This window comes from Thermobia domestica, chromosome 2 (genome assembly GCF_964235325.1).
Source record: "Thermobia domestica chromosome 2, izTheDome1.hap1.1, whole genome shotgun sequence".
Taxonomy (NCBI): domain Eukaryota; kingdom Metazoa; phylum Arthropoda; class Insecta; order Zygentoma; family Lepismatidae; genus Thermobia; species Thermobia domestica.
Window position 1 is genome coordinate 16,591,900 of NC_137455.1, and position 14,354 is coordinate 16,606,253.

Here is a 14,354-nt window from a genome sequence, read left to right on the forward strand (position 1 = left end):
AATTTTACTCGATACGGTTTGGTATACCGATATAGAGTAGATTTTTAACTTTGAAGCTAAGTATAAATGCACATATCTATCGTCTTTGGAATAACCACAAGGCGTATCTCAAAATTTGCGATGTTGAGTTAACACCGTATTTTCTACGATTTTATAAAGACCTGCTGGTCGCTCCGCCCTTCTAATCAAATACCCTAGGAACAAAGCCTTCATCGCTTATGATTCTTACAGCAATCGGTAGATCTAATCAGGAATGAAGCCTCCGTCGCCTACAAAGATGTTATAAAATAGAGGATCTGGCTATACAACAAAATCTTGAAGCCATACATCACAGTTTCGCCATCCTCACTCTACCAACTCCGTCCAATAAGATCGCAGTGTTTTGAGGCGGAAAGGAAAGTAGCCAATTAGACGTGCCGATACGTTTTTTTTCTTCAGCTTCATTGAGTTACTGGAATGAAGATAACATATGGACAGATCCTCTATTTTATAACATCCTTGGTCGTCTGTAATTGTTACAGCGATCGATAGATCACCTCAGAAATTAAACCTCTGTCGCCTATAATTCTTAGTATACAGTGATTGGTAGATCTTCTCAGGAATGAAGCCTCTGTCGCTTATGATTCTTACAGCATTCGGTAGATCTCAGGAATGAAGCCTCTGTCGCCTATAATTCTTACACCAATCGGTAGATCTCGTAAAATCAAAGCACCAGTGTTAACGTCGTAACAATTTTAAGATACGCTTGTTTGTTATTTCAACGACGATGTATGTAGCCTACTATTGTGGTATGAATAAAGTGGGACAGTTATCGAACATGTGCAGATCGCGGTTCCACATATCCAAATTTGTACGTGGAACAATTTATTAAAAGTAATGGAAATACCGTACATGTATTCATGAGTGAAAATTGTAACTATTTACCCATTGTAACTATGTAAATAAACATATTTGTTATTTGTTATTCCTCTTCAAAAAGAAGTATTATATTAGGCATATTAAATCCGTCACTCTTGTTGGAGCACCTTTTATATACAAAGTACATTTAGGATAAATTCTTGAGAGATCCTTATTGACGCTATGACCTTCCACTTTTCATGTTGTTCCTTCAATAAGATTATGTATTCTACAATGATATATTAAAACTGTTTAGTTCTGTGTAATACAGTTGTACATTATAGATTTCGGAATATAACTATGTAGTAATATGTTGTTTGTATTTTTCTCATTCCAGCCAAACGGAAGAGCGCTGTGGAACTGCTGCAGGAGTCCAAGGCTTTCTACGTGAAATCGGAGAAGGTACTGGACACCAAACAAGAGCTGAAGAACAGTGGTCATCTGCAAGTGACTTCTCCTGCTGTGGATATCTTTCTGCGAGCTCCTCTGAAAACATGGCAATATCTCGACCGAGTGAAAATATCTCAGGATCGCAAAAGTTGCGAACAGCAGATGATTTCATCGGCTGCGGACAACCATCACTATTCTCATCACTCTCCTGGAACGGAGCAAAAATCTACGGCTTCCATAACTACATTTACAGCTACTGTTACTACTATACCGTGTCATCCCGGTGGAGGTGATGTTATTAAGTGCAATGTCGCTGTAAGTAATAGTTCGAGTCATCATATAGTGAACAGTGGTAGCGGTTGTGTGATTAGTGGTGCTAAATCTGAACGAATGGTGCTTCATCATTATAATCAGCCAAATCACCAAGTAGTGCATCATCAGCCAGTTCCTCCGCGAATCACGGACAAAGGTTTTACACCTCCTTTACCACCAAAGAGCCCTAGAATTGCCGCAAGACCACGTTCCCGTACTTTAAACGAGCATAACCTGAGGCATGACTTCAGAAGATCTCATAGTCACTCGGAAAAAGGTTCTGATGACATTCAGATGAAATTACGAAGGTTGTTAAACACAGACTCTAAAGAGAACATTAGTAGTTGTTTGAATTCTAGCAGTGGATCCGAGCAACAACGACGTAGTTCAGGGAGCAGCCATCATCGAATGCATTCCGATGTCGACGTAGATATCGATTTGGTAGATGCATCATCGCCAATGCAGACCGAGCTGGCAGCTTGTGAGTTCAAGACTGTTGTAGGTGAAGAGACATTTCTAAGGCCTCGGCAGCACCAACCCGTCAACTATTCCATTCATAAATCGATGCCAGATCTGAGTCCTCATAAACTAGGAATTGTGGGTAGTGGTGCTGGGGAGGAATCTTCTTCGGGACGGGGAAGGCATGAGTCCCTGGGGGATGACGGTGGCCAAGGCAGTGATGATGATAGTGATTCGTTATCTATGCGTGGTCCAAAGTCAGCAAGAGACGCAGCTCACAGAAGCTACAGCAGAGCAACATCTGACTATGTGAGTCGATCTCCCAGCTGTAAGTTCTGCCCTAGTGAAACTGGTTCAGCTCCTGCTATGAGAAATTCAGCTGACTCCGATGATGAAGATGAGGATGATGACGATGAGGAAGGTGCAGATGCTGACGACGACGATGATGATGACGATGACGATGATAACAATAGTCCTTTGGGTTTAATGCGTGGACGCTGTGGTTCTGGCGGGCAAGAGTTGCTTCGGAAGAGCACAAGTGTCGAGGACGGGGGTGATGATGATGAACCGATACGCCGAAGACCCATTTTAAGATCAAAGTCTGATATAAGCCATCGTTACTCAAGATCTTCAGAGTTCTCTCTAACGCCAGTAAGACGAACTATTCGCTCCAGTGCGGATTTGGAGAGCTTTTTCGAACATCTTGGATTGGAAGTCAATGCATACCGTTCCTTAACAGCACCTTCGTCTTTAGATTCTTCGCCAGTGTTCTTTGAAAGTGTAAGTTCTGTGGACTCGTGGCCAGCAGTAAGTGCCGGTGGAGGGATGATGTCGGTTGATGAGTGTGAGGATAATGATCCACTGTCACGGGGAGAAATGAAAGACGGAATTCGGAACACCAAGCTTCTCCAGCATGGTATGACGGAGCCATCCATTGTGGAGAGAAATGCACGCATTATAAAATGGTTGTGCAATTGTAGGAAGGCACAGATAGCAGCCAGTAGCTGATCGTTAGTCAGCCGACATAGCCAGGTAAGTTCTTGGTTTCTTTTAAATCCAGAATTAGCTTTTACTTTACGATTCTACACAAATACAATACATTAAACTTTTATTTTACGATTTTACATACAATACGTTAAATCTTTAATTTACGTGGTCATAGACATACAATACATGAAGCTTTTGCTTTATTATTTCACATACATCAATACAGTAAACGTTTACTATTTCATATACATACACTACATTAAACTTTTACTTTACGGTTTCATATACATACAATACATTAAGCTTTGCTTTATGATTTCACACACATGCAATACACTAACCTTTTACTGTACGATTTATCTACAATACATTAAGCTTTTACTTTACGATTTCACACATACTTCAAAATTTTACTTTACAATTTCACACACAAAATAAATTTTTACTTTACAATTTCACACACATGCAATACATTAAAATTTTGTACTTTACGATTTCTGAACAATACATCAAGTTTTTGTTTTACGATTTCATACGCACACACACTAATCTTTTACTTTATGATTTCAAATACATACAATACATTAAGCTTTTACTTCACAATTTCATACACAAATATCAAGCTTTCACTTTAGGGTTTCTCAGCATAGATTTATTTGTGTTAGTTAATGTAAATTTGAAGGAAACTTACAGGATTTATCAAAAGGTTTTCTATTTTTTTCCCGTTTCAATTGTATATTTTTCATTATCGTCTATTTTCTTCTTATATTACCCTCTCCACCCCACAGTTTAGGAAAGAACACAGGGCAGAGAAAGAATAAATTTGAGTAAATATTGCAAACTTACGAATGCCGAGACACAGATCTAGATTGCCTTCTTAATTTCCCTTAATAATGTTTCTAAAATATAATGCCGTAATGTAGTGGTCGTATCAGGGCTTGGTTTGTCCATTTCTTTTGATCACAGAGATTATGTGATGTCAAATAGCTCAACGTTGTATTTTACTTTCACTTGGAATCAAAACTCGAATCTCCTGCTCGAAAGTAAAAACGTTAAACATTTCTAACTCATAAGAAACCTCTGTTTCTGGAATTTAAACGACTCACAAATTTTAAACGAATAATAAAGGAGTATATAAAATTATCAAGCGGTAGAAAACAAGAGCATTGCGAGAAAAATTATGAACATGATGTTTGCATTTCGCAGAATACTCATAGTGTGAGCAAAGTTTGAACATGCAAATCTTCGCTCGACATATGAACATATATCCAAATAAGATCACGACAGAAGTGCAAAACATGATAGAAGAGATAAATATAAGTGTAAAGAAGTCAGTTGGGAAATCAATAGGGTAAAGACAAAAGTAAAACATAAATTTGAAATTCAGGTTTAGAAGAAGTTAATATCTGCGTTTACCTGCTACAATTTAACGGTAACCTTTATAAATATGTATATGTTGATATGGATAACAGTCCGTATCGTATGATATTTTTCTTTATGGCCAGACCTGATCATTTAACTTGTTACGTTTTGTAGCCAGACTAGTATAAACATGTTTTTCTAGACATTTCCGAAATAATACATAAAGAAACCATTAAAACTTAATAGTGGATATATTCTCAATTATAAAGAAGGAATTTTGTGAAAAATGAAAAGGTAAATGCAGAAAATCAGAAACTACATCAGTTTAACTGTATTTTATCTTTAGTATTACTATTGAACATTAAGTGAGTAAACTATGTTTTAATTAGTCCCAGAAATTGTGATATAACGAACTTTGGGCAAAGTAGATGTTACAAGAGAAAATCTTCGTGTGTGAAAGAAAGAATTAACAAACGCATTAAGGTAAAATGGAGGACATTCGAAAGGAACTGCTTCATTTTAAAAGTAAAAATGTCAATGTAGACTATCTACAGTATAGCGTAAAATTGGGTTAACTTTACAACTCCCGCTCCAGCAGGTATACTCACTCAGAAACGAGAAATTACACTAATAATTTTATGAAAATGGATCAAAACTTACTTAACCTTAAGCTAACCCGTTCCTAACCCCTACCGTACTTATTTATATCTTACTCTACTCTACCCTACCCTACTATACTATACTTTTTAAAAGGGCCCTACTTATCGATGCGCAGCTGGAGCGTGTCTTGTAAAGTTTACCCGTAAAATTTGCAGTGAAGTACGTGTATTCTATTTGTTTGAATGTGTGGTTCGAAGACATGAACACTAACAAAATTAAGAAATTTTGCCATCTCCTGGTCACACAACAAAGTGTCTAGTGTGCACTGCAAAAATAAGAGAAAAAATCACATGAATGAGGAAGATGACAGGACAGATTGAAATGAATTACTAATTAAATGTGCGATGGTTATGCCCTTAACGGAAGTGAATAATTACGAAGGATTGGTACAATGAAAACTCCGAGAAAAGTCACGGACATGATGTAGTCCACAACAAATTCACAACCAGAGATGGAACCAAGGACCCTTTACACCACAGATGACAACTCTACAATAAGGCACCGTACCTTCTGTGAAGATGTCAAGAGTGACATATATTATCGTGACAATAATTTATTATTTATTTATTTATTTATTTAACAATCACCAGATACAGCTCAGAGGCCATTTTATACTGGATATCTAGCAACAACAATAACAATGAAAAGGATTTAGGAAGGTACCGGCCAGGGCCTGTTTAGTAGGTGCCATCCGGGCGTTAAGGACTGAGGAAAACCCAGTCAGGATGATCTTTAGCGGGAATCGAATTTCATGATCTCGCTAATGCGAAGCCAACGGTATATTACTTGAGCTACTTAGCTCAGTTGAAGTGGCAGTGGGCAAGGCATACATACTGCAAGAAGATGTGATAAGTAGTGGAATAAAAGAATCCTTCACTGTAAACCAAAAGAGACAAAAAGTGATTTAGTCAACATTTTAACAAAATGATCCCACCAAAAGGTCATATAAAAAAAAGTTAGAATATTATTCATTTTCTATTCTGCGTGGTGTGTATAAAATGTTTACGTAGTTCATAATATTTCGGCAGCTATTTTCCACGACTCTTCTGGATTTTTCAGAAGTATCCTATTTTACAAAAGAAAGCTTGGACAAAAGAGCATTTTGTTGTTTTCAAACGACTTTCGATTATTGATCTGAAGAGAAGAAAGAGTAAAACAAATTTATATCTGTCGAAGATTGCTTTTACTTTCAGAAAATAAAAAGAAGGGACTTTTTTTTTTTATTTTTATTTCAAACTGTGAACCAGAGTTTTCTTCCCTCGCCAAACACACATCAAGAGAAGAAACCAGTTGTCTGCCTGAACCGCTCAGGATCGCTTGTACTTGTAGGATGTTGTTTTCTCAAAGATATTTTATACTGGGAAAGCCCATTTCACTTCTTCCACCAACTTCACATTTCAAACAAAAAAACAAAATAAAAAGAGAATAGACAGAAGAACATCTTATAAATAAACTTCAGAGGAAAAACCTTTTCAATTTCAACTTAAGCCTCTTTTCTTGTTTCCCCGTTATTTTATGATGAAGTTTAAGTGGACGAACGTAGTTCAAAGGGAGAAAACCTCAAGACTGTTTACACAAATTCTGTCCTGATGACGTATAAGCTGCAAGGAGGGATAGATGGCAGCACAAAACGAAAAAAAAAAAACTCTAATAAATCATTTGTCAAAAAATATGGTTAATTTTGGATTAGGAGCGTTTTGAAATGATATCAGTGAAACTTTTTTAAAAAGATGCTTTCACTTGAGATTCGTTTTATGAAGAATCTGGTTTGTTGACACTATAAGCCAGTCACTTCCAATTTTGTGCTCTGTGACGTCACAGTCTGCTTATCTCATTCAAGTTAAATACAATCAGTATAGGGAGCAGCCAGAGCAACTTGCACGTTGTAGAAGCAGTGCTGGCAAGCAAACAAGAATTTCGATAGCGAAGTCGATAGTTTTGTAAATACACTATGACTACTCGAACTTTTAACCTTTTTGCAAAACTCACATACTCCTCAGTTGTTATTTGATTTGAGCGGGAATGAGGTCGGTGGATTTCTTGTAGTTATCCTACTAGCTTCGGGTTCACTGGAACTAATCACTTGCATACAGGAAGTTTGTCGTGTACACTTTTATGACTAAACTCTCTTTCTCTTTCTTTTTCCTCCATCCACGTTACAATATCATCATCATTTACACGCCTCCTCCTTTCTGTTTTTCTATAAAAACAACCGCACGAATAAAACACATAATCACCAGTATACATCAAAACATATGGCCTGTGAAAGTACAGAAAGCTGTTCTATCTGCTGATTTTGTATATAGTCTGTACTTCATGAGAAAATGAGTCGAACGTCTTTCGACTTCGCAGAGAAACAGAAAAAATCAATCAACCGCACCACACTTGGGTCTTACTGATTCTTTACGTGCCTGCCCCGAACAGAAAGTATTGCTCTGACGTCATCGATTGGTTAGTATTAAATTAATGGTATAAGACGTTAAAATGTTTATACCGGAGGAATAGTGGGGATGTGACCAAGTGAATGTCTGTGTAATGAGGCCGTAATTACTCAGTTCTTGTATACGTGTCATTCTTCAAACTAATTCTCAGTCAATGTCTGTGTAATGAGGTCGCAGTTCTTGTATACGTGGCATTCTTCAAACTAATTCTGAGTCAATGTATGTGTAATGAGGTCATAATTACTCAGTTCTTGTATACGTAGCATTCTTCAAACTAATTCTCAGTCAATGTATGTGTAATGAGGCCGTAATTACGCTGTTCTTGTATACGTGGCATTCTTCAAACTAATTCTGAGTCAATGTATGTGTAATGAGGCCATAATTACTCAGTTCTTGTATACGTGTCATTCTTCAAACAAAATCTCAGTCAATGTCTGTGTAATGAGGCCGTAATTACGCAGTTCTTGTATACGGGGCATTCTTCAAACTAATTCTGAGTCAATGTATGTGTAATGAGGTCATAATTACTCAGTTCTTATATACGTGTCATTCTTCAAACAAAATCTCAGTCAATGTCTGTGTAATGAGGTCATAATTACTCAGTTCTTGTATACGTGGCATTCTTCAAACTAATTCTCAGTCAATGTCTGTGTAATGAAGCCGTAATTACGCAGTTCTTGTATACGTGGCATTCTTTAAACTAATTCTGAGTCAATGTATGTGTAATGAGGTCATAATTACTCAGTTCTTGTATATGTGGCATTCTTCAAACAAAATCTCAGTCAATGTCTGTGTAATGAGGCCGTAATTACGCAGTTCTTGTATACGGGGCATTCTTCAAACTAATTCTGAGTCAATGTATGTGTAATGAGGTCATAATTACTCAGTTCTTGTATACGTGGCATTCTTCAAACTAATTCTCAGTCAATGTCTGTGTAATGAGGTCGCAGTTCTTGTATACGTGGCATTCTTTAAACTAATTATGAGTTAATGTATGTGTAATGAGGTCATAATTACTCAGTTCTTGTATACGTGTCATTCTTCAAACAAAATATCAGTCAATGTCTGTGTAATGAGGCCGTAATTACTCAGTTTTTGTATACGTGGCTTTCTTCAAACTAATTCTGAGTTAATGTATGTGTAATGAGGTCATAATTACTCAGTTCTTGTATACGTGGCATTCTTCAAACTAATTCTCAGTCAATGTCTGTGTAATGAGGCCGTAATTACGCAGTTCTTGTATACGTGGCATTCTTCAAACTAATTCTGAGTCAATGTATGTGTAATGAGGCCATAATTATTCAGTTCTTGTATACATGTCATTCTTCAAATTAAATCTCAGTCAATGTCTGTGTAATGAGGGCGTAATTACTCAGTTTTTGTATACGTGGCATTCGTCAAACTAATTCTGAGCCAATGTATGTGTAATGAGGCCAAAATTACTCAGTTCTTGTATACGTGGCATTCTTCAAACAAAATCTCAGTCAATGTCTGTGTAATTAGGCCGTAATTACACAGTTCTTGTATACGTATCATTCTTCAAGCTAATTCTCAGTCAATGTATATGTAATGAGGCCATAATTACTCAGTTCTTGTATACGTGGCATTCTTCAAACTAATTCTCAGTCCCTAATATCTAGTGTATCGTATATCTTTATGAGCCACGAAATTGACGAGTCTATTCGTAGCTGCGTTGGATAAACGGACTAGTACCTGCATTTGGGCGGGACATTGCTTGTAACTTGAAACTGGGTGAATATACTATTGCAGCGACAGTCGTATTCACAGAGTCAATGCATATGAATATACGATATTACATGATTTGGCGTTAAGAGGCAATTCCCGGAAGGTTGAGGGAGATCAATTACGTTTTGCTTCGTAAAAGGACAGTAACATTTCAAAATAGCATGCGCAGTGATTATTTATCAAATATTTTGGCATGTATTGATTTTGTACAGACGATTTCCATTGTTTAACTCTTAACTGCTCTCAGTACACCCATGCATTTGAAGATACAGTTTTTATTTTATTTTTCTCGAAGATATTTCTGCCAACATAATGTTCAGCATTATATACATTTTTTTAGTAAATTTTTGATAAATAATGTTTATAAAAATCCAAAATAAGAACAAAAATAAAGATTATGGAGTGAAATTTGGAAATGAATTTGCTTACTTGATGGCATTAACAAATAGTCAAGAATAACAGTTAGGTGATCATAGCAAAAGGTTTTTTGATTCCTGAAGTTTCAGCTTCATTTAAGATAATTTTCATTTCGGCTGAATATTTTCCATGGTCATGAAGATTATTAAAATAAATAAATAAATAAAACTGAACTAAGCTCTTGGCACAACAGCTCTTAGAAGGCCAGGGGCTTACCTGCCTGCTTGTGACACTCATGCCTTCTTTTAAGTAGCTCCCCAATTGTCCTAACGACACTGGGTGGACTTCATAATACCAACACCATGTGAAGAGTACTAACAATCACCCTTCCTTCCTCTGATCAAACATGGTACTGCTTGACTTCACTGATCTGACGAGAAGGTGTATTCCAATGCAGCTAGAGCGTTGGTGACATAAATAAATAAAAAAAATTGTACATGAAAGAAATTGTTGGAATTCAAATTAACGTAACTTGATTGATATTCGATAGTTCCATGTATTGTGCTTATTTTTTGTGTAAATTGTAGTTATCGAATAATGATATCCATAGTTATTATATTACATATGAATGGTGTTTCGTAATGAAATGTAGAATTGTCCTTTCAAATTACCATTCTTGTGTATTTGCAAGCTACAAAAGTTCCTTAATAGAGTTGTCTGATTGAACTCAGGTAAGCCCGGAGACCTGGGTGCATTTGTGTAATTGGAAACATAGATATGAAACTGAAGGTATCTCCATGTTCTTAGCACCGTTATTTCTAACATTTATAAACACCATCATCACTAACGCTACCTCGTTACCCCTAACCAAACGTGTACTGTACCGAACTAAATGAAAGTAACACAAAACATTAGTGATTGTACAATGCCATTTTATTACTCAAATTTTTTAAGCTTATCGCTGTTCAAAAAAGTCCTATTTCCTATAACCATTTTGTAGAAAAAAATGACAGGTTATTTTCGAGTTGATCTGAACACAAATTTCGACTAAAACAAGTTCTGTTGTTGACATACTGTTCCTATTGTATCATCATAAAGCATTCATTACGCTAAACACTCGTTGTACATGTGCATTACTGCCTGCTGTAGCGTGAGAACGTACTGCAGTATTTTCAACAGGTTTGATGCATCTGCTTTCTCGAAAAATATGCACTCCATAATTTACAACAATTATTATTATAATCCTATCAAGTGTTGATATAGACTTCAAAAGATAGAACTAATCGTAAGTTCGTTTCCATCAAAAGTAAGTTTCGTCTCCACAAGTGTTGATATAGACATCAAAAGATAGAACTCATCGTAAGTTCGTTTCCATCGAAATTAAGTTTCGTCCCCACAAGTGTTGGTATAGGCTTCAAAAGATAGAACTCATCGTAAGTTCGTTTCCATCGAAATTAAGTTTCGTCCCCACAAGTGTTGGTATAGGCTTCAAAAGATAGAACTCATCGTAAGTTCGTTTCCATCAAAATTAAGTTTCGTCCCCACAAGTGTTGATATAGACTTCAAAAGATAGAACTCATCGTAAGTTCGTTTCCATCAAAATTAAGTTTCGTCCCTACAATTGTTGATATAGACTTCAAAAGATAGAACTCATCGTACAGTTCATTTCCATCGAAATTAATCTTAAGTTTCATCCCCACTTCTGTCAAATTAGTAAATGAAAACAATGTTGGTGCCACACAATAATACAAGTGCAACAATGACAAGAATTTAAACCGTAGCCTTTTGTTAAAATAAAAATATAATCCATGTAAATAATTATGTGCAATTTAGTATTTAAGCCCGTGGTATTAGTTCGTTATCCTGTAGACTCGTAGAATGTACTTCGAACCCGTTTACTCCGAGTGACGCACTCGAAATCTGCTAACCCTGTTTCGAATAGACACGAATTTCTTCACGTTTTAAAAAGAATGAAAGAGAAAAAGAAACGAGATAAAATTAAAATTAGGGAAATTAAAAAAATAAAAAATGCACGAATACATCATTCTTATAGGTAGACAGTTTTACAGAATTTCCTTGGAGACTTTGTAAAATACCACCATGTTTTCTGGTTGCCTACACGTGGGACGGATCCATGCAAGTTTTTCATTGAAACTTTATTGTAATTTCGGTTCCTTTTACTTCGTTGTGGCTTCAAAAGCGTACGCATAGTTTAGAAATAATGTTGTTGTTAGTTGTTAATACACAAGAGTTGTGGTTAAGTGGGAAGATAGTTATTCATTTAATGATGTCCAGATATTATCAGAATTTCCTGGATCAGAGTTTAGTTTTTGATTTTTAGTTTTAATCAGAATTGTTAAAAATATTCCTTTTCTGTTTTACATACGAGAATGTAGAAGTCTGTCTTCTGCAGATTGTGTTGTTGTAAAGTGTACAGAAAAGAAATAATATATTGTCGCCGTTGTTCTTTTATCGCCCGTAATGTATCAGTTGAGCCTGGCTTTAGTTTACATGATAAACACAACATGGAAACTTTTATCATATGAACATAATAGAATCAAAAAAGGGGTAACATATCTGGTATTTCTAACCATTAAGACCATACATTACATGCCTTCGGTGCGACGGTCCCGGGTTCGATTGAGGACACTCAATCGGTTCATAGTCCGGTGAGGGCACTCGGTCGAAAAAGTGTAAAACGCTTTTTCAGGCAAGCCACCCTGAATAAGGTTTTCCTGGATTTTCCTCATTCACACCAGGCAAATGCCGGGGAGGTACCTAACTTATAGGTCCCAGGCCCCTTTCTTCTTTCTCCACTCCTTTCTTCGTTCCCTTTCCCCGGATAATGTGCTCGCCGAGGGACGTCGTTCCTCAAAACGTGACGGGCTAAATGGCCTTAGATGCCAAAGGCCCAGAAATCTAAATCCTAAATCCTAAACACATTACATACATTACATATCTGGATTTTACAATCTTCGAAAAGTGGCACTAGAAATGATATTTTCAGATTAAATTTCATTTTTAAAAAATCAAAAATTAAATTCAGACCAAGGAAATATAGATAAATATGGGTTTCATTATTGAATAGCTACTACGAACCCAAGTAAACACAATGTTTGGAAATACTGCTTCACCAGCTTCATCGAACAGCGCTAATCTGGATTATTCAGTTTTTTACTGTACAGTTTTAAATCTGTATTACCTACTTGTCTTCCCTAAAACTATTTTCACAATCAAGGCTACAGATATCCAGCCGAAATGTTGAAGAAATTTCATTTAAAAGCAGAAAGCATAGCAAAGAATAACTTTATCATATAGTTTTTTTTTTCCTTCGGCAATACATTTTTAAAATATTCATTGTTTTACAGTTTACAAATATTTGGAAAATGTAGTTTTTAAAAAAATACAAGAAGATATACCGGGTGATTTAAAAAAGGGAAATTTTGAAAACTAAATAATTTCATGAAAACAATTTTTTTTAAAAATATATATTTATCTTTTAATAGTAAAAATAAATTCATTTTAAAATACATACAGTACAATTTATTTTTGAAGATTAAGATAATCTTTTGAAGCATTAATTCATAAAATTGTCGTCGCATAACATAATCGTTGGGTTTCAGTTCCTGGACAATCTGCAACTTGTATGGATGGCATTGCAAGTCCTGTACTAATATTCTTCGAACACTTGAACTATGCAACTGTAAAGATGCTGAGTGACGATGGATTGACCGACGTGGACTTTTTATGACAGCATCTCGAACAGCTTGGATATTGTCTGGTGTACGAATGGTTCGCACACGACCTGGAGATTTCTTTTTCATTGCCGAACCAGTTTGCTCGAAATTACGTATCCATGTTTTAATTGTATGTGGTGATGGAACACAATCTAGCGTTCTAAGTTAAAATGACAGCGGAATTCACTACATGCCCTCTCCCTACTGTCATTGTTCTAGTAAAACGCTTTGATTGCGAAAGCACGTTCCACACCGCTCCAAGCATTAATGATAACTAAATGGCAGGGTATCGTTGACAGGCTGGCGTACGTTATTCAGTGTTACCGGACGCCCAGTGTTGCCAATACAACTTTAAAAATTTCTCGTTTCTTTGAATCACCCTGTAGTATCCCTCCCATAATTTCATCCTTTTTTGCATTGGTAGAGTTTCATTTTCTTTGATGATCAGTTGATACCTCAGTCTTTTGGTAGTTGCCATCAAGTACTGAGACAATGAGAGCACAAATATAGAGAAACATGAAAAACATGAGAAATATGAAAAAAAAGAAAACTAACGTAACGTATTAAAGCAATATTCAACTTACTTAATACGTGCAACATCTTGATTTTTCTATTCATTCATTTATATGAGGAAAAAGTGGAGTATTTACGATTTTGTTTCGGGGAGGGCTTTGCTAAATTTAGTCCTGGAAATGTGAAAATTCCGCAAGATATTTTATTTACTTTAATATAGTAAATAAAATTTCGGGGGGGAAGCTTAAGCGCGGAAGCCCCCTCCCCTTAGATACGCCACTGTGAGGAAGTCATCTTCTTTTTTAAACCAACGTAGATTTAAATGGTTTAATTGTTACTGGCTTCTCTGTCAAGTCTATTTGAATATTTCTTCCTAAAGAAAAGAATTTGTATTTGAATATATATATATATATATATACAAGATGTTTCCAAACAATACTGAGAACGTTTGAGAGGTGATTCCTGACACCAAGATAAGACAAAAAGTATATAC

The 14,354-nt window shown here is 36.0% G+C and overlaps 1 protein-coding gene across 2 annotated transcripts in view; it reads left to right on the forward strand.

Annotated features, from left to right (window-relative positions):
• Positions 1-14,354, forward strand: part of LOC145670701 (uncharacterized) — a 546,590-nt gene that overhangs the window by 517,090 nt on the left and 15,146 nt on the right. For both annotated transcript variants that reach the window (XM_081739486.1, XM_081739494.1), the window contains one exon: positions 1,235-3,090. In XM_081739486.1, coding sequence (XP_081595612.1) covers positions 1,235-3,066 — 1,832 coding nt within the window. In that variant the 3' untranslated portion in view covers positions 3,067-3,090. The remainder of the gene's footprint in view (positions 1-1,234; positions 3,091-14,354) is intronic.